The sequence below is a fragment of the Neoarius graeffei genome, chromosome 5, assembly GCF_027579695.1.
Source record: "Neoarius graeffei isolate fNeoGra1 chromosome 5, fNeoGra1.pri, whole genome shotgun sequence".
Classification (NCBI taxonomy): domain Eukaryota; kingdom Metazoa; phylum Chordata; class Actinopteri; order Siluriformes; family Ariidae; genus Neoarius; species Neoarius graeffei.
The window spans coordinates 32,944,548-32,972,151 of record NC_083573.1 but is presented as its reverse complement, the minus strand read 5'-3'; the positions used below and the strand labels follow the sequence as shown (position 1 = coordinate 32,972,151).

Here is a 27,604-nt window from a genome sequence, read left to right as displayed (position 1 = left end):
TTATATCTTAATAAACACACAAAGTTCAATTGTTTTTTTATTGACATTCTTCAGATGTTGGACATGTATAATATACACACACAAATACAATGACTTGTTTATGTACACAATTCACAGCTATGCAACAGCTGTACAGATGTATTTGGTGATACAGTAAGTGAGCTAAATTTTAACAGTGCAAACAATGCCACAAAAAGAAAAGATTCATGCCGTTGTCATGATTCGTTGTCATGCCGACCGAGGCTGTTGTTTTTCCCGCTTTTGGTCTCGTCACTCGTCACTTCCGGAAGGGGCAGCGCTGAAGCAAGCGGCTCGACTACGTAGCTCGATAGGGTTTACATGCACTAAGTAGCTCGGCTACAATCGCATAATCTAGGTCGTGTAGCTCGATTGCGAGAAATCAAGTTCGGTTCAATTTCAGCCGAGCTAAGGTGTTTCCATGCCATTTAGAGCTTCGATTTCAGTCGAGCAACGGCAGAACTTCGATTTTCTCTATGTGCATGTAAACGCACTGAATGTGTTTGCTCATTGCCTCAGAAGGCTAATGGATGATTAGAAAACCCTTGTACAATCATGTTAGCACAGCTGAAAACAGTTGAGCTCTTTAGAGAAGCTATAAAACTGACCTTCCTTTGAGCAGATTGAGTTTCTGGAGCATCACATTTGTGGGGTTGATTAAATGCTCAAAATGGCCAGAAAAATGTCTCGACTATATTTTCTATTCATTTTACAACTTATGGTGGGAAATAAAAGTGTGACTTTTCATGGAAAACAAAATTGTCTGGGTGACCCCAAACTTTTGAACGGTAGTGGAACATCATAACTTTTCCCTCTGGCAGCAAAGTTAATAATCTAAAACGCTTGAATGACAAACAGCACGTCTTCTGACTTTGATTCTGCCTGATTTCAGGGCTGGATTTCCCACGAAGGCCCTCTTGGCATTATAAGATGAGCAGACAAGAACTATTGAGGAAGGAAAAGAAGGCATTTGATGAATTTCTGGAGGCTCTTCATTCCAAGAATCCTACTGACTCCCTCAGCCATTTTGAGCACAATCTGGAGGTTGGTTGTGTTTTGCATTAGACAGACATATTTTTCTTGACCGTGCCACTGCAGTCTCTGGTCAGGAGTCTGAAAGAATAATCGGTCCTGTTCTGTGTTGCTTTTAATGCTGTTTTTGAGGCTTGACCTGCTGTATGCAGCACTGCGCCTCGAAATCCTTTGCATCCCCGTGTAAAGAACTCATAAATCGTGCAATTTTTCTTTTAAACATTATCGGTAGATCACTTCCCTAATCTTGCTTGTATCTCCACTATGAGCTTGTTTACTCATTGATCTCTCTTACCTAATTTCCATTTGTTTTGTGTTTTTCTGTTCTTTCTGAATTTTCCTCTTTTATTCTTTCTTTCTCAGACATGGAGGCAGTTATGGAGAGTATTAGAAATGTCTGATGTGGTTCTGCTTATTGTGGATATCAGACACCCAGTGAGTACTTCATTAATTCTTCATTAATGGTCACGTGTGTGTGTGTGTGTGTCCGTGTGTGTGTGTGTGTGTCCTGTCAGCAGATGGGGCTAACAGATCTGATTATAGATTTGAATTGGCTCTTGTCGTTCACTCTGGTGAGCTCCAGTGCAAAAGTGAACAGAGTTTTTTTTTTTTGTTTTTTTCCCTCCTAATGGACCTCCTCGACTCCATTGGAACGCTGTGGTCACGTGATTTGAAATGGGTAAACAAACACTCGCACGCCTCATGTGTTCGTATGGATTATCTGTATTCATGAACTACAAAGTCTGAGGTGTAACTCAAAATGCAACTGATCGTCCTCGATCGTTTCATTCTTTTCTGAGCGATAAGACTTCAGGAGGTAAGAAATTTATTAAATTTACAAATGAATTTGCATCGTTTGATAGTCGTGTGCGCTGTAGCATTTGAAACCTTCGTTTACCACACCTTGAAAGATGATTTGCGATAGTAATCGTGGACACTTTTGTCATTTTATTGAGGGGTTTTTTTTTGGGGTCCAATTTGTATCACGGGTCCCATTAGTAGAACTAATAGAGCCCACCTTTTTGGATTTGTGTTTACCCGTTTCAGATCATGTGATCTTGAGTCTGAGGAGGTCTACATATACTCCGAGCATTCCATAAAAGCCTTTTTTGTTTAACAGTAATTCTGATAGCATTGTGAAACAGCCTTTAAAATATTACTTTAAGCCTCAATAACGTCAAATTAAGACCTCTGTATTTTAAAGTGCATATCCTGGACGATTTTTTTTTTTTTTAAACAGTAATTCTGATAGCATTGTGAAACAGTCAAGTCAACTTTATTGTCAAATATGCTCTACATGCTCGACATACAGCACAGATGAAATATCAGTCCTCTCTGACCCACGGTGCAAACAGGCAATGCAATAAATAAAAATGGAATAATTGAAAAAAACAAACAATATAAACAGTATAAACACTCTAGATAGGAACTAGACATAGACTAAACACTCAACAGTATAAATAAACAGTATAAACACTAGATAAGAACAAGACATAGACTAAACACTCAGACAATATAAACAGTGTAAACACTCTAGATAGGAACTAGACATAGACTAAACACTCAAACAATATAAACAGTATCAACACTAGATAAGAACAAGACAGACTAAACACTCAGACAATATAAACAGTGTAAACACTAGATACGTAAGAACAAGACAGACTAAACACTCAGACAATATACAGTGTAAACACTAGATACGTAAGAACAAGACAGACTAAACACTCAGACAATATAAACAGTGTAAACACTAGATACGTAAGAACAAGACAGACTAAACACTCAGACAATATAAACAGTGTAAACACTAGATACGTAAGAACAAGACAGACTAAACACTCAGACAATATACAGTGTAAACACTAGATAAGAACTACACACAGACTAAACACTCAAACAGACAATATAAACAGTATAAACACTCTAGATATGAACTAGACATAGACTAAACACTCTGTCATATATACACACACACACAGACACGCATAAATTGGTTCAAATAACCAAACAGTCAAGGGCTGTTGGTTTAAGCCTCAATAACGTCAAATTAAGACCTCTGTATTTTAAAGTGCATATCCTGGACGATTTTTTTTTTTTTTTTTTATGAAAGTATGTCCCTTTACACACTCATCCAGAAGGGTAATTTTGCACGAGGCCGTCTGTCTACAGCAGAAAAAGATAAAATAACAAAACGCGTCTGGAAAAATCCCAAGCGAGTCTGGAGCCAGATTCTTGACGTCACCTGCGAAAGCGCCCGCAGGCTGCGCGAGCTTTGCACGGTTTCAGCGCACAGCCTGTGTAGACCAAGTTTAGCAGCTAGCGATTTTGCATCGAAATATGGAATTGTCACCTGAGCGCAGTGTTACTTCACCTTTGGATGAAGAATATCATGTTGCTACACCCTCCTACGATACATCTGTTAACCATTTTAATAATTACGTGATAACATTGAAGAAATTTGCAGGTCGTTTTCTCATAAACAAACCAGCGCTGACGTAGGATTCAGAAGGAGGCGTCCCGCAGATGACGTCACGAAAATTAATGTTTGCCGGGAAATTCAAATGCCAAGTTTTTTCAGAGGCGGACCAATTCGCCTCAAATGGCTCGATTTCAGCTGAATTTTTCTGGTATTGCGCAAGGTAAAAAAAAAAATTGCACAGAATGCAGAATGTTACAGATATTTGACCAAAGTTTAATATAAAATAGGAAAATTACATTGATCTTGCAGGCGGCACGGTGGTGTAGTGGTTAGCGCTGTCGCCTCACAGCAAGAAGGTCCGGGTTCGAGCCCCGTGGCCGGCGAGGGCCTTTCTGTGCGGAGTTTGCATGTTCTCCCCGTGTCCGCGTGAGTTTCCTCCGGGTGCTCCGGTTTCCCCCACAGTCCAAAGACATGCAGGTTAGGTTAACTGGTGACTCTAAATTGAGCGTAGGTGTGAATGTGAGTGTGAATGGTTGTCTGTGTCTATGTGTCAGCCCTGTGATGACCTGGCGACTTGTCCAGGGTGTACCCCGCCTTTCGCCCGTAGTCAGCTGGGATAGGCTCCAGCTTGCCTGCGACCCTGTAGAACAGGATAAAGCGGCTAGAGATAATGAGATGAGACATTGATCTTGCGCCTGAATTTACCCGTGATATGCACTTTAAGCCTACTCGAGAAGACATTCTTAGGCATGCCAGTTCTGATTTTTATCCCCCACTGGCTGAAAGGCCTGAAGGGGGATTATGTCGTGGCGATGTCTGTCCCAGGAAGGGTGCTCACCTTCTGACATCAACTCCTCTCTCAATTTTTGGAGGAATTTCACGAAACTTGGTAGGATTCTTTGTTATATATCAGTAATACGCATGTTGTAATTTCGTTCAATTCAGTCGCATTTTACCAGAGTTATGGCAGAGTTGTCAGCGGGGCATATGGTGCTCTCCGAGCACTCTTGTTTTAATCTGTGAGAGAAATGAATTTATTGGCGGTTCCAAATTAGAACCGGTTCCTACAACTTCTCTGCCCTTTCTCTCTGACGTGTTCAGGTGCTGCAGTTTCCTCCTGCTCTGTATCATTACATCACAGATGAATTGCAGAAGCAGGTAATTCTGGTGCTTAATAAGGTTGACCTTTGCCCTGCGCCGCTCGTCTTGGCATGGAAACACTACCTGAGCAACAACTTTCCTCACCTGCAATGTGTGTGCTTCACCTCCCACCCTGGACAACCTTACAGCAGCTGTAAGAGCACATTGCATATGCACAAGAAGAAAAAAAAAACTTTCGAGAGGTTTTTCAGCCCTGGCTTATGCATTCCTGTTACTTTTCTGACTTTCATCTTGCTGCAGTGTTTCAGAAAAAGCGAATGAGGAGAAAGGGTGGGTGGGGCCAGGCAGGAGGACCAATCCACATTCTGAGGGCATGTCAGATGATCACAGCAGGAAAAGGTCAGACACACCCACCATGTGACAGCAGTTAAGTCCAGCAGGGATTTGTGCTGATGATTAATGATTTTGGTTTTGTGTGTAACAGTGGATTTAAGTAGCTGGGAAAAGAAGATACAAAGGGATGCAGCGGCCATCGGAGGACAAGGCGATGGGTCTGATGATGGGGTGGAGACCGTGCTGATGGAACACCATACTGATGCCGCCATGGAGCTGAACTGTCCGACACAAGAACTTTACAAAGATGGAGTTCTCACAATAGGCTGCATAGGTAAAAATGTACAAAAATATCATGGCCAGTCCAGTGTAGTGAGGGGGAGGAATATGATGGGGTAAAGAAAATTGTTACTTGTGTCATCAATAAGTAATATTTTCATAATGGCATCGCTGTTTTGAATAGATTGCCATCCCCTCTGAAAGTATTGGAACATCAAGGCCAACCCCATTTATTTATTTATTAAAGCTCAAAACATGAATATGAGAATTTCGAAAGACAATATGAAAATTTCACCTTCTTAATGTTTACATCTACACTACCGTTCAAAAGTTTGGGGTCACCCAGACAATTTTGTGTTTTCCATGAAAAGTCACACTTTTATTTCCCTCCATAAGTTGTAAAATGAATAGAAAATATAGTCGAGACATTTTTCTGGCCATTTTGAGCATTTAATCGACCCCACAAATGTGATGCTCCAGAAACTCAATCTGCTCAAAGGAAGGTCAGTTTTATAGCTTCTCTAAAGAGCTCAACTGTTTTCAGCTGTGCTAACATGATTGTACAAGGGTTTTCTAATCCTCCATTAGCCTTCTGAGGCAATGAGCAAACACATTGTACCATTAGAACACTGGAGTGAGAGTTGCTGGAAATGGGCCTCTATACACCTATGGAGATATTGCACCAAAAACCACACATTTGCAGCTAGAATAGTCATTTAGCACATTAGCAATGTATAGAGTGGATTTCTGATTAGTTTAAAGTGATCTTCATGGAAAAGAACAGTGCTTTTCTTTCAAAAATAAGGACATTTCAAAGTGACCCCAAACTTTTGAACGGTAGTGTACATGTGTTAAACAACTTGGAACATGGCACCTTTGCTTGCAGACCAATACATTTTTAGGCAAGCAAATGTACACATGGTATTTAAGCTAATAACACCTTGTTATTCAATCCACATTCACTGGATATGAGAAACCACATGTTCCGATTGGATACTCTACTACAAGGATATCAGCTCATATACCGTGAGTAGAGAAAAACAAAATGGGCAGCGCATGTTGCTGAACCAACTGAGGACGAAATAAAAACTACTCGAAAGCCCCCCCCCCCCCCCCCCCCCCCCAATAAATAAATAAAAAAGTAACAAAATATGGAATGAAAGTATGTCAGGGTGCTTGCGCAAGTCTTGAAAGTCTTAAAAAGTATGGAATTTTGAAATGCTGTTTTCCAGACCCTGAAAAGTCTTGGATTTTGTGTGAAAGTCTTAATAAAGTATGGAAAAAAATCTCAGACACAGATGCTCAAAGACACATAATATTGTGAAATAAGAAACAGGAAGGGTGTAAAAACTATGATTTCGCTAACTGGTCACGTACCCAGACAGCAAATTAGGTCTTACCGACGTTGGGGCAACAGGCGCTGCCCGACATATGGTGCATCGGTGAGATGTATTATGGAGATCGGTAGCTAATTGGCAAGATATCGGGAAGATGTTGGCATTAGAATGGTGGCCGAACATGAGCCAACGTACACCCGACATAACTGACCTATGCGGCTCATGAGCCAACGTACACCCGACATAACTATGACCTATGCAGTGCGATCCCACTAGAGCGGGGAAAGCATTCGGACGCCTCGCTCTCCCATTGACTTAACACTGAAACAGCTGACTTTCACGGCATCGCTGGAAACACCGCAGCACGTTTGAAAATCAGCCCTTCCAAAGTTAAGTCAACGGGAGGGAGGCATCTGAATGCTATTCTCCGCTCTAGTAGGATCCCACCGTTATATTAGGTCTTATTGATTTTGTTTAGGCTGCATCAAAATCTAAAACCCTTGTACGTTTCACAAATGAAGAGATCGAAGGTTCAAAGTCAGAAACGTCATTTCATTTATTTCGATATAGGCAACATTACAAGGCAAGGCAAGTAAGAAGTCATAATTTTTCGGCACCTTAGCTTAGGCTACTTTTACGATGCTTGCGCAGCTCATCCGTGATGTCCTGCAGCCACAACTTCGCTGTCATCTCAGCCTCAGTGGAATTAGGAAGCACTGAATTTCTTAACACAGCACCTAAATAAAAGAAATAAAGCAACGGGAAAATAAGACACGAATAATGTAACCGCAACAGAAGTCAAAGGTTATCATATAATCACTTCTACTATGAGAGAACAAACGTTTTGTCGTCTTAGCTGCTTAGCAAGTTAGCAGCTATGCTAACCACATAGCTTGAAGCCATAACTTTTCACAGCTTCTCGCTGTCATCTCAGACTGAATTTCTTAACACAGCACCTAAACAAAAGAAATAAAGCAACGGGGGGAAAATAAGACACAACTAATGTAACCACGACAGGCGTCAAAGGTTATCATATAATCACTTCTATGAGAGAACAAATGTTTTATCATCTTAGCAAGTTAGCAGCTATGCTACTGCATAGCTTGAAACCTTAACTTACTGTTTCCAAAAAGTTAGCCTACACCGGATTGTGACTATGCATTCTACCAAATCAAATAGTATATCATATATCACATCATATATCATATCATATAATTTTACACAAGTTGAACGTACCTGAACTCGTGCTTACACAGCCGGCTTGATGTGGTGTGGCAGCATCACTTAAGCTGACCCCACACTACACGATTTTGAAATCTTATAAGTTTTTTTTAAATCGGGACTACGCCACACACATGAAGAGAATCTTGACCGATATTTTCTCTCTCCGACTGTAAACACGCTCGTATAAGACTCGAACGCACAATAGAACACCACACACTACACGAGAATTATGCCCGATTGCTTCTCCCCGATTCTGACATTAGGCTACCAGTCATGGGCTGTAGGCTATCTGAGAGAGGCTATTCTCTCATAATGTTTGAAAATATGCACCAAATATGCCACATTGCTTTGAACACCTTAACTTGGGATGCGCCATCACTTGGCTGTTAAATAGGCTTGTCCACAATCAAAATACCAAAATAGCCTACCTGTCACATAAATTCTGTTAATCATTTGCAGCGCCAACCGAGTTCACTTGTGAAATGGTTTTATCTCATTATCTCTAGCCGTTTTATCCTGTTCTACAGGGTCGCAGGCAAGCTGGAGCCTATCCCAGCTGACTACGGGCGAAAGGCGGGGTACACCCTGGACAAGTCGCCAGGTCATCACAGGGCTGACACATAGACACAGACAACCATTCACACTCACATTCACACCTACGCTCAATTAATGCCGCTTTTCCACTACCAACGCGGCTGAGTTGGGCTGAGCCGTGCCGTGCTGAGTCGAGCTGAGTGGGGCTGTTGGAGTTGCATTTCGACTACAACCGCGCTGAACCGTGCTGGCTGGAAGTGGGTGGACACATTGGGTGGAGTTAGCGAAAGTGGGTGGACGTCACGTGATGTCGTTAGGCGGCGCAAACAGTGACATCAGTGATCTTTTAAGCGGTAGTCTCACGACCCGGATAGTAAACAATAAACATGGAGTCGTTAGTGTTGCTGGTCTTGGTGCTGTGGCTTGTTGTCACCGACAACGCCAACAGATACTGGCAAGAGCGTATAGATGAGACGAAGCGCATAAGGCTTCATAATTCTCGTAATTCTCCTTCTTCCGGGTTTACGGTGTTGACAGATCCCAGCGTGCTCGCGGGGCGTGTGTGGGCGTGTGAGGACACTCCTCCTCACCAGTCAGTGCACAGGGGAGTGTCTCCTCACGCCCCTAGCCTCACTCAGCTCGGTTTGGCTCGCTTCAGCCCCACTCCAAAACCGTGCGAGTTTTGGGGGCTAAGCAGGGCTGAAGCGAGCGGAGTCGTGCTGTTTTGAGAGAGTCAAAACGCGAGCCGTGTCGGGCTGAAGTGAGCTGAAAAAGGGTAGTGGAAAAGGGCCATTAGAGTCACTAGTTAACCTAACCTGCATGTCTTTGGACTGTGGGGGAAACCGGAGAACCCGGAGGAAACCCACGCGGACACGGGGAGAACATGCAAACTCCGCACAGAAAGGCCCTCGCCGGCCACGGGGACCGAACCCGGACCTTCTTGCTGTGAGGCGACAGCGCTAACCACTACACCACCGTGCCGCCCAGTTTTATTTTATTTGTTAAAATATATTTTCTAGAGGTTCATATAGGAGTGAATGGGTGGGAATGATGCGTTCAATCCAAACATAAACTCCACTTTCAGAGCCTAGCGCATTAAGTTCAGCAGTGGCCAACCGATTTTAAAACCCCACGGCTCCCCGCCGTACACGGAGATGTTGTTGCTAAAGGGCAAAGAAAATGGGGATTAGAGAGTTTGTCCTTAGAGAAAATTTTGAGAATTCCTGCATTAAAATATTGTTTCGTGTCATTTACGATGAGATGGTGTGGTACTGTTTGAATCAGAAAACACAACCCAACCTTGAATTGTCCCAGTGCCATCATCTAGTAGGCTAATTTTCCCTAATGCTGCTGGCATGCGTGCACGATGTTTTTTGGTAGGTCCGTGGAGCGGAGGTCCATTTATGATTACCAATAGAGCAATGCCTATATTTAGCCATAGTCTCACAAAACTGCAGACGAGCAGTAATGTTCTTTTTGGAGAGCAGTGGCTTTCTCCTTGCAGCCCTGCCTTGCACACCATTGTTGTTCAGTGTTCTCCTGATGGTGGACTCATGAACATTAACATTAGCCAATGTGAGAGAAGCCTTCAGTTGCTTAGAAGTTACCCTGGGGTCCTTTGTGACCTCGCCGACTATTACACGCCTTGCTCTTGGAGTGATCTTTGTTGGTCAACCACTCCTGGGGAGGGTAACAATGGTCTTGAATTTCCTCCATTTGTACACAATCTGTCTGACTGTGGATTGGTGGAGTCCAAACTCTTTAGAGATGGTTTTGTAACCTTTTCCAGCCTGATGGGCATCAACAACGCTTTTTCTGAGGTCCTCAGAAATCTCCTTTGTTCGTGCCATGATACACTTCCACAAACGTGTTGTGCAGATCAGACTTTGATAGATCCCTGTTCTTTAAATAAAACAGGGTGCCCACTCACACCTGATTGTCATCCCATTGATTGAAAACACCTGATTCTAATTTCACCTTCAAATTAACTGCTAATCCTAGAAGTTCACATACTTTTGCCACTCACAGATATGTAATACTGGATAATTTTCCTCAATAAATAAATGACCAAGTATAATATTTTTGTCTCATTTGTTTAACTGGGTTCTGTTTATCTACTTTTAGGACTTGTGTGAAAATCTGATGATGTTTTAAGTCATATTTATTCAGAAATATAGAAAATTCTAAAGGGTTCACAAACTTTCAAGCACCACTGTAGCCTAGAACACTGCCTGTAGCGGTTGCTAGGCGTGGGTGGAGCACAGAGGACGGCAGTACAGAGATCAGGTTCGTATAGGGTTTTTTACTGTCAAACTTTTCAGTCTACACAATGTATTATTCGGAGGCTAGAGACACAGACTAGCGTCTCGTCCGGCGATGAGCTCCCGTGCTCTCCGCTCTCCTTCCCTAAATAGGGCACGGTCACTGGGAAGACACACACAAACACAGGTTAATTGCCGTCAGGTGTAGTGATTCTGCCACTTACCTTCCCTGACTCCGCCCTCCTGTCATAGACTGGCGCTTGACCATGCCCCCGCTGCCACATATCCCCGGCCTGCAGCCGACTCCCCCCACCCACCCACCCCCACCCCCCCAACGGGAGAGGAAGTCCGCCACGACCATCTGCGCCCCCGGCCTGTGGACCACCTTAAAATTGAAGGGTTGGAGTGCCAGATACCAACGGGTGATCCGCGCGTTGGCATCCTTCATGCGGTGGAGCCACTGGAGGGGCGCGTGGTCCGAACAGAGGGTGAAAGGGCGCCCCAGCAGGTAGTAATGGAGGGCGAGGACCGCCCACTTAATCGCCAGACACTCTTTCTCGATCGTGCTGTAGCGCCCCTCACGCACTGACAGCTTCCTGCTAATGTACAGGACGGGGCGGTCCTCCACCTCCTGGGACAAAACCGCCCCCAGCCCTCTGTCCGACGCATCGGTCTGCAACACAAAGGGGAGAGAAAAGTCAGGGGAGTGTAAAAGTGGCCCCCCACACAGTGCAGCCTTCACTTCAGAAAAAGCCCACTGGCATTGCTCCGTCCACTGGACCGGATCTGGTGCCCCCTTTTTAGTGAGATCAGTCAGCGGGCTGGTGACGTCCGAATAATTAGGTATAAACCTACGGTAATAGCCAGCCAGCCCCAGGAACTGTCTCACCCCCTTTTTGGTCTTGGGCCTCGGGCAGGCCGCAATCGCTGCCGTCTTATTAATTTGGGGACGCACCTGCCCGTTGCCCAAGTGGAAGCCCAGATACCGTACTTCCACCTGCCCAATTGCACACTTCTTTGGGTTGGCTGTGAGCCCCGCTCGTCTCAGCGACCTAAGGACGGCCCTCAGATGTTCGAGGTGCCTCTGCCAGTCGTTACTATAGATGATGTCATCTAGATAGGCGGCCGCATAAGTGGCGTGAGGGCGGAGGACTCTGTCCATCAGCCGCTGAAACGTAGCGGGTGCCCCAAACAGCCCAAACGGAAGGGTGACGAATTGGTGTAAACCAAACGATGTGGAAAAGGCCATTTTTTTTCTCGGGATAGTGGAGTCAAGGGGATCTGCCAATATCCCTTCGTCAGATCCAGCGTCGAATAAAAGCGAGCAGTGCCGAGTCGATCGAGCAACTCATCAATACGAGGCATCGGGTACGCATCGAATTTAGACACCGCGTTGACTTTTCTATAGTCCACACAGAACCGGACCGACCCGTCGGCCTTGGGTACCAAGACCACAGGGCTGCTCCAGTCACTGTGGGACTCCTCGACAATGCCCATTTCGAGCATGGTCTCAAGTTCTTCCCGAACCACCTTTTTTTGTGTTCGGGTAGCCTGTAAGGGTGGCTACGCACTACTACCCCCGGGGGCGTCTCTCTGTGGTGCTCTATGAGGTTAGTGCAACCGGGCAGGGGCGAGAACACATCCGAAAACTCGGTCTGCAACTGGGCGACCTCCGTGAGTTGGGTCGGGGAGAGGTGTGTGATGCCAATGCCCCCTTTTGAACCTCCGGCCCCAGCTCCGCCTTCTCCGGAACCACTGACACCAACGCCACGGGGACCTCTTCATTCCAGAGTTTAAGTAGGTTGAGGTGGTAAATTTGTAGTGCCCCACCCCTGTCTGTTCGCCGCACCTCATAGTCGACATCCCCGACTCGCCGTGTGACCTCAAAGGGCCCTTGCCACTTGGCGATCAATTTGGAGCTCGATGTGGGCAACAGTACGAGTACTTTATCTCCCGGTGTGAACTCCCTAAGGCGTGTACCCTTGTTGTACAGGCGGGCTTGCCGTTCTTGGGCCTGCCGCAAATTCTCCTGGGTTAGGTGGGTGAGCGTGTGGAGTTTTGCGCACAGGTCCATAACGTATTGAATTTCGTTCTTACTTTGTGAAGGTCCCTCCTCCCAATTTTCCCGCAGCACGTCTAGGATGCCGCGCGGCTTACGCCCATATAATAATTAGAATGGGGAGAACCCCGTGGAGGCTTGGGGGACCTCTCGCACTGAGAACAACAAGGACTCAAGCCACTGATCCCAATTACGTGCGTCCTCACTTACGAATTTTTTAATGATATTTTTGAGGGTGCGATTGAACCGTTCCACTAAACCGTCCGTTTGTGGGTGATGCACGCTGGTGCGGATCGGCTTAATCCCGAATAACCCATACAGTTCGCGCAGTGTCCGTGACATAAACGAGGTGCCTTGGTCAGTCAGAATCTCTTTCGGGATTCCAACTCGGGAGATAACGTGGAAGAGTGCCTCCGCAATACTGCGTGCTGAGATATTGTGCAGAGGCACTGCTTCCGGGTATCGCGTTGCATAGTCCACCAGAACTAATATAAAGCGGTACCCTTGTGCTGACCAATCTAATGGCCCGACGAGATCCATCCCAATTCTCTCAAACGGGGTCTCGATTAATGGGAGGGGGCGCAAAGGCGCTTTTGGAATGGTCGCCGGATTTACTAACTGGCATTCGCGGCATGCCGTGCACCACCTACGAACATCGCCGCGAATCCCCGGCCAATAGAATCGGGCCATTATTCGGGCTAGTGTCTTAACCTGCCCTAAGTGTCCAGCCATGGGATTAAAATGAGCCGCTGGGAATACCAATTCCCGGCGGCTCTTTGGAATTAAAAGTTGCATGACTCGCTCTTTAGTCTGAGTATCCTGCGTCACTCGGTATAACCTATCCTTCATAATCGCGAAGTAGGGGAAGGACGGGGTGGCGTTCGGCTGGAGCGTTTGACCATCGATTACTCTCACTTGGTCAAACGCATGTCGCAGAGTCTCGTCTCGCGACTGCTCTAATGGGAAATCGGCGAGGGATTCCCCAAGAGAGAGAGGAGGGGCCAGCGGCTCCTCACTCTGACGCGGAGATGACGTAGACGGCTCTGCAACAGCTGCTCCCGCCAAAGCGACACCGGGACCTCCCCCCGTTAAATGGCAGGACCCACTCTTGACTAAGGTGGGGTTTACATTAGACCGTATCAGTGGATCATCAGATTAACGTTTTGAAAACGATTAGCGTGCACACAGCAACGCCAATACACGATTAGCGTGCACACAGCAACGCCAATACACGGACATGCTTGGCTCCGCAGGCATCCTGCACTCCAAATCACTCCGCCCTGAACAGCGAGTGCCCTCTGGAGGGTGCGCACTCCGGCCCTGCGCAGCTCACAGAGCGCGCGAGTGAAGTGCACGAGCAGTGATTTGGGACTGAGCCACTGTGTGTGTGATCTCCGTGCATATCGGGTATGCGCGTCACTTACCACTTGCAAGTGGAAGGATGGCAAGCCTAAAGACAATCATAACTACACAATGGGCAGTATTTGCATCAGTATTTGCAGTATTTTCATACTTTTATACTCTTTTTAATGAAAGGTGATACAAGGCGGAAGTCCACGCCGTTTTTCAGCAGTCGCGTCACATGACCAACGCCAGCGAATCAGGAAGGTGGATGTCACCGTGACGTTGTCCAATGACGACGCCAGCTAGACCTCAGCACAGCGTATCCGCGTATTCTCAATGTTTACACAGCACCGGACCAGACACGATCTGGATTGAATACGTGGACCCTGGCGGATTCCCGTTTCCCGGCATTTCCAGGCGTTTTAATGTAAACGGACAGTGCAGCCGCGAAGAAAACGAGACAGATACGGTCTAATGTAAACTTGGCCTAAGTGTGTCATCAAATCCCGAAATCCCGGCCAATCAGTCCCCAAAATTAAAGAGTGGGTAAGGCGAGGATTGACCGCCACCTTCACTATAACTTTTTCCTCTCTGAAAAAAATGTGGACCGACACCAAAGGGTAGCGGTGAACATCCCCGTGCACACACAACACCTTCACCCCATGTGCTCCCCCAATGCCTCGTTTTGAACCAGGCTTTGGCGAATTGAGGTCTGATTACAACCAGAATCCACCAATGCCTGATATGTAGCCCCTTGGATACTCCCCGGTATGCGATACGCTCCGGCCCGATCGAGGGGATCCGAACCACCGCGCCCACTTCCATGGCCGTGCACTGCTGTTGACGGTGGCCCGGCTCCCCGCAGCGCCAGCAAACCGGCCGGGGCTTTCCCTCTGCACCGGTGTTCTGGGGCTCACTCACCTGGGGGGGGACAAACACAGAAGGGAGAAACGGGAGGGCACCGCGGGTGCTGCGGGCCGGCTGGGGTGGTGCCGGCCCCCGTCTTCACGGTGGGGGAATGGGGCGAGGGCGGGACACAGAAGGAGGGGGAGAGAGAGAAGAGAAGAGAAGACGCCGTTTGCTGTCCTGCCGCCGGAACAGCCGCCAAATGATCCTCCGCCAGCTCGACTGCCTGATCCAGCACCGCCAGACGGTGGCACTGGACCCACTCTGTGGTTCCTGCTGGTAAGCGAGCGATGAATTGTTCCAGCATCACCTGGTTGATGATCCCCTCGGCGTCGTGGTCGTCGGCCCTCAACCACCGCCAGCAGGCGTCCCGGAGCTGCTGGCCAAACGCGAACGGCTGGCCGACTTCCTCCAAGCGCGACGCGCTGGTGCTGTTGCTCTGGAGTGCGCCCCACGCGCTGGAGGACGGCCCGGTGGAGGTCCGCGTAGGCCAGCCGGCGGTCGGCGGGGAGCTGTAGCACGGCCAGCTGTGCCTCTCCCGTTAGGAGGAGGAGGAGGCGCGCCGCGCGCTGCTCCATCGGCCACCCCGAGGCTTCTGCGACTTGTTCGAATAGCGTGATGAAAGCCTCGGGGTCGTCTTGCGGACCCATCTTGGTGAGGGGAGACGGGCCCGCGGCCGGAGCGCTGGTGGACCCTGCCGACGTGAGGAGGTGCCGGAACGCCTCGCGGTCTTCCTGCTGGGCCAGCACCAGGGCTTCGAAGCGTCGCTCTTGTTCCTTCCGGAGGGTGACGAGCGCCTGATGCTGGCTTTGCTGGGCCGTGGCGAGGGCGTGGACCAGGTCGGCGACCGGGGAGGACTCCATGGGGCTGATCGGCTGGTGCTCCACTCTGAACTCCCGGGTTTCGGCACCACTGTAGCGGTTGCTAGGCGTGGGTGGAGCACAGAGGACGGCAAGACAGATCAGGTTCGTATAGGGATTTTTATTGTCAAACTTTTCAGTCTACACAAGGTATTATTCAGAGGCTAGAGACACAGACTAGCGTCTCGTCCGGCGATGAGCTCCCCTGCTCTCCGCTCTCCTTCCCTAAATAGGGCGCGGTCACTGAGAAGACACACACAAACACAGGTTAATTGTCGTCAGGTGTAGTGATTCTGCCACTTACCTTCCCTGACTCCGCCCTCCTGTCACAGACCGGCGCTTGACCATGCCCCCGCTGCCACACTGCCATACATAACATGAGGTTAAAATAAAATTGGAAACCTAATGTTAAGCAAACGAAGTTGCGCACAGAAGAGAAAGGAAAAGGCGGCTAGAAAAGCTGCTGCAAATTAAATCTAGAGAAGATATTTCCCTATATTGAGGTGTCCGCAATGTGGACATGTAGCCTGAAATAAGTGACTTCGCTGAATGGAAAGACAAGTGAGCTTCTAAGGGTGAGTTACAGACCGCTTTCCTCTATGTAATCAAGTAGGCTAACGTTATTGTGGAGTCGAGTCAAGATAGCCTTACTGCAGCATCTGTCACTGCTTGATCTACAGTATGAGGATAGCGATCGTGCCCACGTTTCGTGTTGTGCGTTTGATAGCTGCTATTTGCTTGTGTTGGTGCACGTTGATGAAGCGTTTAGTAGTGCGCATAGCCTGTCCATGCTCACCATGGCTATACAGTCTACAAATTATTTCACTGTTTGTTTACAAGCTGGTGATAAGCAGGCTATGTCAGATGTTTGAAAGGGGAAGTAAAGACACATTGGTTTGGTTGTTCTTTTGTTGAGCTGACGTGAAAGGGGATTTACTGGTGGCGGGTGTTGGGGGGGGGGCGATTCAAGAGACTTGCACCTGGGCCCGGCTTCACCGTTATGCCACTGCCTGCGGGGCACGTAACTATGGAGATAAATTCCTCCGAATTTCTAGTTTTGTAGGCTAGGTGAATACCACAATGAATAAGCAAGCTCTGTAGCCTAGAAATCTAGACGTACCCTATATGTTATAGTCTGGCTTGTCAGGCTACAAGCTCTGCCCTCCTCATCCAAATACATTTTTAAATAGGCAACTGACGAAATAACAATCAGGATAATAATAGCGGCTACCTGCGCGGCACATATGGAGATAAATCCTCTGAATTTCTATAGTTCCTCATGCACTTGTTGCCTTCTTTCATTCTTTTCAGAGGAAAACATAACCATATTGTATAGGAATGCCTCAATGATAAGATCTGCCCTCCTTGCCAACAGTAGATTTTTAAATAGGCAACTGACGAAAAAACAGTCAGGACTGTGAAAGTCTCATCTCATTATCTGTAGCCGCTTTATCCTGTTCTACAGGGTCGCAAGCAAGCTGGAGCCTATCCCAGCTGACTATGGGCGAAAGGCGGGGTACACCCTGGACAAGTCGCCAGGTCATCACAGGGCTGACACATAGACACAGACAACCATTCACACTCACATTCACACCTGCGGTCAATTTAGAGTCACCAGTTAACCTAACCTGCATGTCTTTGGACTGTGGGGGGAAACCGGCGCACCCGGAGGAAACCCACGCGGACACGGGGAGAACATGCAAACTCCGCACAGAAAGGCCCTCGCCGGCCACGGGGCTCAAACCCGGACCTTCTTGCTGTGAGGCGACAGCGCTAACCACTACACCACCGTGCCGCCCAGTTTTATTTTATTTGTTAAAATATATTTTCTAGAGGTTCATATAGGAGTGAATGGGTGGGAATGATGCGTTCAATCCAAACATAAACTCCACTTTCAGAGCCTAGCGCATTAAGTTCAGCAGTGGCCAACCGATTTTAAAACCCCACGGCTCCCTGCCGTACACGGAGATGTTGTTGCTAAAGGGCAAAGAAAATGGGGATTAGAGTGTTTGTCCTCAGAGAAAATTTTGAGAATTCCTGCATTAAACTATTGTTTCGTGTCATTTCAGACGAGATGGTGTGGTACTGTTTGAATCAGAAAACACAACCCAGCCTTGAATTGTCCCAGTGCCATCATCTAGTAGGCTAATTTTCCCTAATGCCGCTGGCATGCGTGCACAATGTTTTTTGGTAGGTCCGTGGAGCGGAGGTCCATTTATGATTACCAATAGAGCAACGCCTATATTTAGCCATAGTCTCACAAAACTGCTTTGCTTCAAAAGCTTGAGAAACTACACAAATATGTAGTAGCCTAGGCAAGTTATCTTTGGAGCTCTTCAGTCACCTTTGCCTGGACTGAACAATACCTTATTATTAATATTGTGGAAAAAAAGTAATTTGGCTGATATTTTGCATGCAAATTTTCTTTGGGGAGAACCCCTGATTTGTAGGATACATTTGTTCTTGCATCTCCACTTTAAAACTGCTTCCATCGCCGATGATCTATGCCTAATAAGTTTTTGTGTTATCTTGCTAACACTTTCTGAAAGCAACAATTAGTTAAACATAAGTCCATCTGCAACGTTTGTTCTCATAAGTTACAATCAAGTAGGCTAAGGTCTGAGATACAGTGGTGCTTGAAAGTTTGTGAACCCTTTAGAATGTTCTATATTTCTGCATAAATATGACCTAAAACAAGATCAGATTTTCACACAAGTCCTAAAAGTAGATAAAGAGAACCCAGTTAAACAAATGAGACAAAAATATTATACTTGGTCATTTATTTATTGAGGAAAATGATCCAATATTACATGTCTGTGAGTGGCAAAAGTATGTGAACCTCTGCTTTCAGTATCTGGTGTGACTCCCTTGTGCAGCAATAACTGCAACTAAATGTTTCCGGTAACTGTTGATCAGTCCTGCACACTGGCTTGGAGGAATTTTAGCCCATTCCTCCGTACAGAACAGCTTCAACTCTGGGATGTTGGTGGGTTTCCTCACATGAACTGCTCGCTTCAGGTCCTTCCACAACATTTTGATTGGATTAAGGTCAGGACTTTGACTTGGCCATTCCAAAACATTAAATTCATTCTTCTTTAATCATTCTTTGGTAGAACGACTTGTGTGCTTAGGGTCGTTGTCTTGCTGCATGACCCATCTTCTCTTGAGATTCACTTCATGGACAGATGTCCTGACATTTTCCTTTAGAATTCGCTGGTATAATTCAGAATTCATTGTTCCATCAATGATGACAAGTCGTCCTGGCCCAGATGCAGCAAAACAGGCCCAAACTATGATACTACCACCACCATGTTTCACAGATGGGATAAGGCTCTTATTCTGGAATGCAGTGTATTCCTTTCTCCAAACATAATGCTTCTCATTTAAACCAAAAAGTTCTATTTTGGTTTCATCCGTCCACAAAACATTTTTCCAATAGCCTTCTGGCTTGTCCACATGATCTTTAGCAAACTGCAGACGAGCAGCAATGTTCTTTTTGGAGAGCAGTGGTTTTCTCCTTGCAGCCCTGCCATGCACACCATTGTTGTTCAGTGTTCTCCTGATGGTGGACTCATGAACATAAACATTAGCCAATGTGAGAGAGGCCTTCAGTTGCTTAGAAGTTACTCTGGGGTCCTTTGTGACCTCGCCGACTATTACACGCCTTGCTCTTGGAGTGATCTTTGTTGGTCGACCACTCCTGGGGACGGTAACAATGGTCTTGAATTTCCTCCATTTGTACACAATCTGTCTGACTGTGGATTGGTGGAATCCACACTCTTTAGAGATGGTTTTGTAGCCTTTTCCCACCTGATGAGCATCAACAATGCTTTTTCTGAGGTCCTCAGAAATCTCCTTTGTTCGTGCCGTGATACACTTCCACAAACGTGTTGTGAAGATCAGACTTTGATAGATCCCTGTTCTTTCAATAAAACAGGGTGCCCGCTCACACCTGATTGTCATCCCATTGATTGAAAACACCTGACTCTAATTTCACCTTCAAACTAACTGCTAATCCTAGATGTTCATATACTTTTGCCACTCACAGATATGTAATACTGGATCATTTTCCTCCATAAATAAATGACCAAGTATAATATTTGTGTCTCATTTGTTTAACTGGGTTCTCTTTATCTACTTTTAGGACTTGTGTGAAAATCTGATGATGTTTTAGGTCATATTTATGCAGAAATATAGAAAATTCTAAAGGGTTCACAAACTTTCAAGCACTACTGTAGCCTAGAACACACAACATGAGGTTAAAATAAAATTGGAAACCTAATGTTAAGCAAACGAAGTTGCACACTGAAGAGAAAGGAAAAGGCAGCTGGAAAAGTGCTGCAAATTAAATCGAGGGAAGATATTTCCCTATCTTGAGGTGTTCGCAATGTGGACATGTAGCCTGAAATAAGTGACTTCGCTGAATGGAAGGACAAGTGAACTTCTAAGGGTGAGTTACAGACCGCTTTCCTCTATGTAATCAAGTAGGCTAACGTTATTGTGGAGTCGAGTCAAGATAGCCTTACTGCAGCATCTGTCACTGCTTGATCTACAGTATGAGGATAGCGATCGTGCCCACGTTTCGTGTTGTGCGTTTGATAGCTGCTATTTGCTTGTGTTGGTGCATGTTGATGAAACGTTTAGTAGTGCGCATAGGCTGTCCATGCTCACCATGGCTATAGAGTCTACAAATTATTTCACTGTTTGTTTACAAGCTGGTGATGAGCAGGCTATGTCAGATGTTTGAAAGGGGAAGTAAAGACATATTGGTTTGGTTGTTCTTTTGTTGAGCTGACGTGAAAGGGGGTTTACTGGTGGAGGGTGTTGGGGGGGCGATGCGAGAGACTTGCACCTGGGCCCGACTTCACCGTTATGCCACTGCCTGCGGGGCACGTAACTATGGAGATAAATTCCTCCGAATTTCTAGTTTTGTAGGCTAGGTGAATACCACAATGAATAAGCAAGCTCTGTAGCCTAGAAATCTAGACGTACCCTATATGTTATAGTCTGGCTTGTCAGGCTACAAGCTCTGCCCTCCTCATCCAAATACATTTTTAAATAGGCAACTGATGAAATAACAATCAGGATAATAATAGCGGCTACCTGCGGGGCACATATGGAGATAAATCCTCTGAATTTCTATAGTTGCTCATGCACTTGTTGCCTTCTTTCATTCTTTTCGGAGGAAAACATAACCATATTGTATAGGAATGCCTCAATGATAAGATCTGCCCTCCTTGCCAACAGTAGATTTTTAAATAGGCAACTGACGAAAAAACACTCAGGACTGTGAAAGTCATGATGTCTATTCTCATTATCGTGTTCTACAGTCAAAACAAACATTTTTATCCTGAAATCATTTTTGTTAGTAAAACACAATTTAAACACAATTTTGTTAATTCGATTTTTATTAAAATGTACTAAACACAACTGGTACTATCTCAACCAATAAAGTAGGCAGTAGAAATGTAATGCAAGTGTAAAAGTACATAAAGTCAAGGTCTTGGGAATAAAAATATCAGTCTGGAATTTTGATTTGGAAAAAGAGCAAGCACCCTGTTTTGACAACGTTGGCAGATGTCGGTGACTTTGATTTCCGCTGTACGTTTTACTTCCGTCCTACGATGTCTCGCACAGGTCTCGGCGCATGTCGTTTATGGCCGTTGCTTTGACATACGGACTGATGTACAGTATTACAGAGCATATTTCAAACACTCATAACTTGCTATAGCAGTGACAAAATGGCGATCAAAAATGCATTCCGATATTTCATAAAATGAGAGAGAGAGAATTTTGATCATTTTTAAAAAATCACTTTCAGTTCTCCTTTAAATATTTGGTTGACTATCCCTTTCTTGCAGTAACTGACATCACCAAACTGTTTCTTGCGTTCATCTTTTGTCAGAACTGCAGCTTCGTTTAGTTGTTTGTTTTGGGTGGTTTGTCCCTTCTGTCTCCTCTTTAGGATGCATGCTGAGCTGGGTTAAGGTCTGGTGATTGACTTGGCCGGACTAAAACCTTCCACTCCCCCCCATGAATTCCTGTTTTGTGTTAGCAGTGTGTGCTGTGTCATTGTCTTGCTGCATGATTAAGAGGATTAAGCTCCTCCCAATTACAAACCCCATTTGTAGAAAAGTTGGGATATTGTCCAAAATGCAATAAAGACAAAAACCTGCAGTTGGTTTAATTCACGTGAACCTTTATTTAACTGACAGAACTACAAAGAAAAGATGTTAAATAGTTTTACTGACCAACTTGATTTGCATTTTTGATAAACAAAGTTCGAGGCATTATTACCGTTGTGTTCCATCACCTTTCCTTTTAATAACGGTTTTTAATATGGGACGTTGCCTTGATGGCAACCTTTTGCTCCTAAAGCTGCTTCTCTAATCATTAGGCCATGGCTTTGTTAGTACCGCCAGTCGTTTCTTTTCTTTCCAGGATGTCCTAAATTGTTGCATTGGCCATGCCCAGTGCTCGTGCAAAGGTTCTGATAGTGTCCCTCTTTTTTTCTCAGCTTCAAAATGACTTGTTTTACTTCTACAGGCAGCTCTCTGGTCTTTGTTGGTTTATCCTTTTTTTTTTTTTTTTTTTTTTTTTTTCCAAACAGTGAAAAACAGATATAGACATACAAAAACACAGGGGGGTTAAACACTACTTTGTGACGTAAAGAAGCCATTTTGTCCATCTTACAGCATCCAGCTCTGTTTTGACTCCAAGACTGTAGGTCATTTGTTCCATTGATCGAATTTCTTCTACGATGTCCAGCCAGTGGTTCAGTCCAGGTGGGTCAGTTCTCAGCCAGCTCCTTGTAATGGCTTTCTTAGCTGCAAGTGATAGGATCTTGAACAGGTATACGCTACCGTTCAAAAGTTTGGGGTCACTTTGAAATTTTCTTATTTTTGAAAGAAAAGCACTGTTCTTTACAATGAAGATCACTTTAAAGGTCCCATGGCATGAAATTTTCACTTTCTGAGGTTTTTTAACGTTAAAATGAGTTCCTCTGACCTTCTTAAGTCACCCCAGTGGCTAGAAATTTCATAATGTGTAAACCAAACTATGCCCAACATTTGAGAATGGCGCGTCAAAACGGCGCGTTGATGAGCTCTTCCCTTTACTACGTCAGCAAGGGAGATGATCCCCACGCCCCCCCTCTGGATTCCCACCCACTGTATGGATTGCCCCGCCCAGTTGTAGTGAGGAGCCCATAGAGGACACAACAACATGGCATCACCTAAGCGAGTGAAACATGGAAATTGCGCTGTACATGGATGTGACAACACAGAAAAGAGTCTGTTTTTACTGCCGACGGGAGAGCCCCTGAAGACGCAGTGGCTTAATTTTATTTACTTCAATAATACGCCGTCGAGTCTACCTAAGACGGTGTATGTTTGTCGGAAGCATTTTCCTGAGGAATGTTTCCACAACTTGGGACAGTACAGGGCAGGTTTTGCACATCAACTGTCACTGAAGCCTGGGTCCGTACCAAGCATCCCTGCCGCATCAGCCACAAACACCGAACAAGTAAGTGTATAACTGGTCGTTTTGCCGTGTTTTAAAATCGGTGCGTTAGCCTAGCAATGGCTACATTAGCTGTGCAGCTAACCGTTTCCTGCAGTTAGCCAGGTAATCTGCGCTACAAAACTAAAGAGCATGCAGCATGCTCTGTTAAACTGAGTTTAGTCTGGAAATTGACTGTAACTTATGAGCTTATGTTTGACTATTGCTCCGCAATGCATGTCTTCTGTTTGATAAGTGATATGTTGCTGTAGTTGCTGCTTCTATCCTCTGGTTATGGAGTGCGTGTTCAAGCCTAGGGTATTATACGTTCGTAAACTACCACTCCGAACACTCTCTCACTCTCTGTTCTCTGTGTCGCGTTGAGTTTACGAAAGGAGTCCGAGGGAGAACAGGGTTTTGTCTTAGCAGCGTGGCTACAGGCGCTGATAGCAGCGAGTATGTGTGCGTGCAGCTTGGTCAAGCCCCTCCCCCATGGCCCGCCCCCACCCTCTACCCTTCCCCGCCTCCTGCTTCTCATTAGCAAAACGACGCACTGGGAAAAGCGCTGAAATGGGGCTTTCTCCCAGGAGGCTATATTTACGTGCCGAGGGTTCATTTCGAGAAAGGCTGTGGATATAACATCCGGAAGCCTCCACAAGCCCGTTTAAAGCATCAACAAACCACCATGCCATGGGCCCTTTAAGCAAATCAGAAATCCACTCTATACATTGCTAATGTGGTAAATGACTATTCTAGCTGCAAATGTCTGGTTTTTGGTGCAATATCTCCATAGGTGTATAGAGGCCCATTTCCAGCAACTCTCACTCCAGTGTTCTAATGGTACAATGTGTTTGCTCATTGCCTCAGAAGGCTAATGGAGGATTAGAAAACCCTTGTACAATCATGTTAGCACAGCTGAAAACAGTTGAGCTCTTTAGAGAAGCTATAAAACTGACCTTCCTTTGAGCAGATTGAGTTTCTGGAGCATCACATTTGTGGCGTCGATTAAATGCTCAAAATGGCCAGAAAAATGTCTCGACTATATTTTCGATTCATTTTACAACTTATGGTGGTAAATAAAAGTGTGACTTTTCATGGAAAGCACAAAATTGTTTGGGTGACCCCAAACTTTTGAACGGTAGTGTATTATGGAGATCGGTAGCTAATTGGCAAGATATCGGGAAGATGTTGGCATTAGAATGGTGGCCGAACATGAGCCAACATACACCCGACATAACTGTGACCTATGCGGCTCATGAGCCAACGTACACCCGACATAACTATGACCTATGCAGTGCGATCCCACTAGAGCGGGGAAAGCATTCGGACGCCTCGCTCTCCCATTGACTTAACACTGAAACGGCTGACTTTCACGGCATCGCTGGAAACACCGCAGCACGTTTGAAAATCAGCCATTCCGAAGTTAAGTCAACGGGAGGGAGGCATCTGAATGCTTTTCTCCGCTCTAGTAGGATCCCACCGTTATATTAGGTCTTATTGATTTGTTTAGGCTGCATCAAAATCTAAAACCCTTGTACGTTTCACAAATGAAGAGACCGAAGGTTCAAAGTCAGAAACGTCATTTCATTTATTTCGATAGAGGCAACATTACAAGGCAAGGCAAGTAAGAAGTCATAATTTTTCGGCACCTTAGCTTAGGCTACTTTTACGATGCTTGCGCAGCTCATCCGTGATGTCCTGCAGCCACAACTTCGCTGTCATCTCAGCCTCAGTGGAATTAGGAAGCACTGAATTTCTTAACACAGCACCTAAATAAAAGAAATAAAGCAACGGGAAAATAAGACACAAATAATGTAACCGCAACAGACGTCAAAGGTTATCATATCACTTCTACTGTGAGAGAACAAACGTTTTGTCATCTTAGCTGCTTAGCAAGTTAGCAGCTATGCTAACCACACAGCTTGAAGCCATAACTTTTCACAGCTTCTCGCTGTCATCTCAGACTGAATTTCTTAACACAGCACCTAAACAAAAGAAATAAAGCAACGGGGGGAAAATAAGACACAAATAATGTAACCACGACAGGCGTCAAAGGTTATCATATAATCACTTCTATGAGAGAACAAATGTTTTATCATCTTAGCAAGTTAGCAGCAATGCTAACCGCATAGCTTGAAACCTTAACTTACTGTTTCCAAAAAGTTAGCCTACACCGGATTGTGACTATGCATTCTACCAAATCAAATAGTATATCATATATCACATCATATATCATATCATATAATTTTACACAAGTTGAACGTACCTGAACTCGTGCTTACACAGCCGGCTTGATGTGGTGTGGCAGCATCACTTAAGCTGACCCCACACTACATGATTTTGAAATCTTATAAGTTTTTAAAATCGGGACTACGCCACACACATGAAGAGAATCTTGACCGATATTTTCTCTCTCCGACTGTAAACGCGCTCGTATAAGACTCGAACGCACAGTGGAACACCACACACTACACGACAATCATGCCCGATTGCTTCTCCCCGATTCTGACATTAGGCTACCAGTCATGGGCTGTAGGCTATCTGAGAGAGGCTATTCTCTCATAATGTTTGAAAATATGCACCAAATATGCCACATTGCTTTGAACACCTTAACTTGGGATGCGCCATCACTTGGCTGTTAAATAGGCTTGTCCACAATCAGAATACCAAAATAGCCTACCTGTCACATAAATTCTGTTAACCATTTCCAGCGCCAACCGAGTTCACTTGTGAAATGGTTTTATTTCATCTCATCTCATTATCTCTAGCCGTTTTATCCTGTTCTACAGGGTCGCAGGCAAGCTGGAGCCTATCCCAGCTGACTACGGGCGAAAGGCGGGGTACACCCTGGACAAGTCGCCAGGTCATCACAGGGCTGATACATAGACACAGACAACCATTCACACTCACATTCACACCTACGGTCAATTTAGAGTCACCAGTTAACCTAACCTGCATGTCTTTGGACTGTGGGGGAAACCGGAGCACCCGGAGGAAACCCACGCGGACACGGAGAGAACATGCAAACTCCGCACAGAAAGGCCCCCGCCGGCCACGGGGACCGAACCCGGACCTTTTTGCTGTGAGGCAACTGCGCTAACCACTACACCACCGTGCCGCCCAGTTTTATTTTATTTGTTAAAATATATTTTCTAGAGGTTCATATAGGAGTGAATGAGTGGGAATGATGCGTTCAGTCCAAACATAAACTCCACTTTCAGAGCCTAGCGCATTAAGTTCAGCAGTGGCCAACCGATTTTAAAACCCCACGGCTCCCCGCTGTACACAGAGACGTTGTTGCTAAAGGGCAAAGAAAATGGGGATTAGAGAGTTTGTCCTCAGAGAAGATTTTGAGAATTCCTGCATTAAACTATTGTTTCGTGTCATTTCAGACGAGATGGTGTGGTACTGTTTGAATCAGAAAACACAACCCAGCCTTGAATTGTCCCAGTGCCATCATCTAGTAGGCTAATTTTCCCTAATGCCGCTGGCATGCGTGCACAATGTTTTTTGGTAGGTCCGTGGAGCGGAGGTCTATTTATGATTACCAATAGAGCAACGCCTATATTTAGCCATAGTCTCATAAAAATGCTTTACTTCAAAAGCTTGAGAAACTACACAAATATGTAGTAGCCTAGGCAAGTTATCTTTGGAGCTCTTCACTCACCTTTGCCTGGACTGAACAATACCTTATTATTAATATTGTGGAAAAAAAGTAATTTAGCCAATATTTTGCATGCAAATTTTCTTTGGGGAGAACCCCCGATTTGTAGGATACATTTGTTCTTGCATCTCCACTTTAAAACTGCTTCCATCGCCGATGATCTATGCCTAATAAGTTTGTGTTATCTTGCTAACACTTTCTGAAAGCAACAATTAGTTAAACATAAAAAGTCCATCTGCAACGTTTGTTCTTATAAGTTACAATCAAGTAGGCTAAGGTCTGAGATACGGTGGTGCTTGAAAGTTTGTGAACCCTTTAGAATTTTCTATATTTCTGCATAAATATGACCTAAAACATCATCAGATTTTCACACAAGTCCTAAAAGTAGATAAAGAGAACCCATTTAAACAAATGAGACACAAATATTATACTTGGTCATTTATTTATTGAATGAAAATGATCCAATATTACATGTGTGAGTGGCAAAAGTATGTGAACCTTTGTTTTCAGTATCTGGTGTGACTCCCTTGTGTAACAATAACTGCAACTAAACGTTTGCGGTAACTGTTGATCAGTCCTGCACACCGGCTTGGATGAATTTTAGCCCGTTCCTCTGTACAAAACAGCTTCAACTCTGGGATGTTGGTGGGTTTCCTCACATGAACTGCTCGCTTCAGGTCCTTCCACAACATTTCGATTGGATTAAGGTCAGGACGTTGACTTGGCCATT

At 45.3% G+C, this 27,604-nt stretch overlaps 1 protein-coding gene across 1 annotated transcript in view; it reads left to right on the top strand.

Moving 5' to 3' along the window:
• The window catches only part of gnl1 (guanine nucleotide binding protein-like 1), a 57,839-nt gene that overhangs the window by 14,771 nt on the left and 15,464 nt on the right, over window positions 1-27,604 (top strand). The window contains exons 4-8 of the mRNA XM_060921563.1: window positions 911-1,062; window positions 1,414-1,485; window positions 4,574-4,766; window positions 4,874-4,972; window positions 5,058-5,240. Coding sequence (XP_060777546.1) covers window positions 911-1,062; window positions 1,414-1,485; window positions 4,574-4,766; window positions 4,874-4,972; window positions 5,058-5,240 — 699 coding nt within the window. The remainder of the gene's footprint in view (window positions 1-910; window positions 1,063-1,413; window positions 1,486-4,573; window positions 4,767-4,873; window positions 4,973-5,057; window positions 5,241-27,604) is intronic.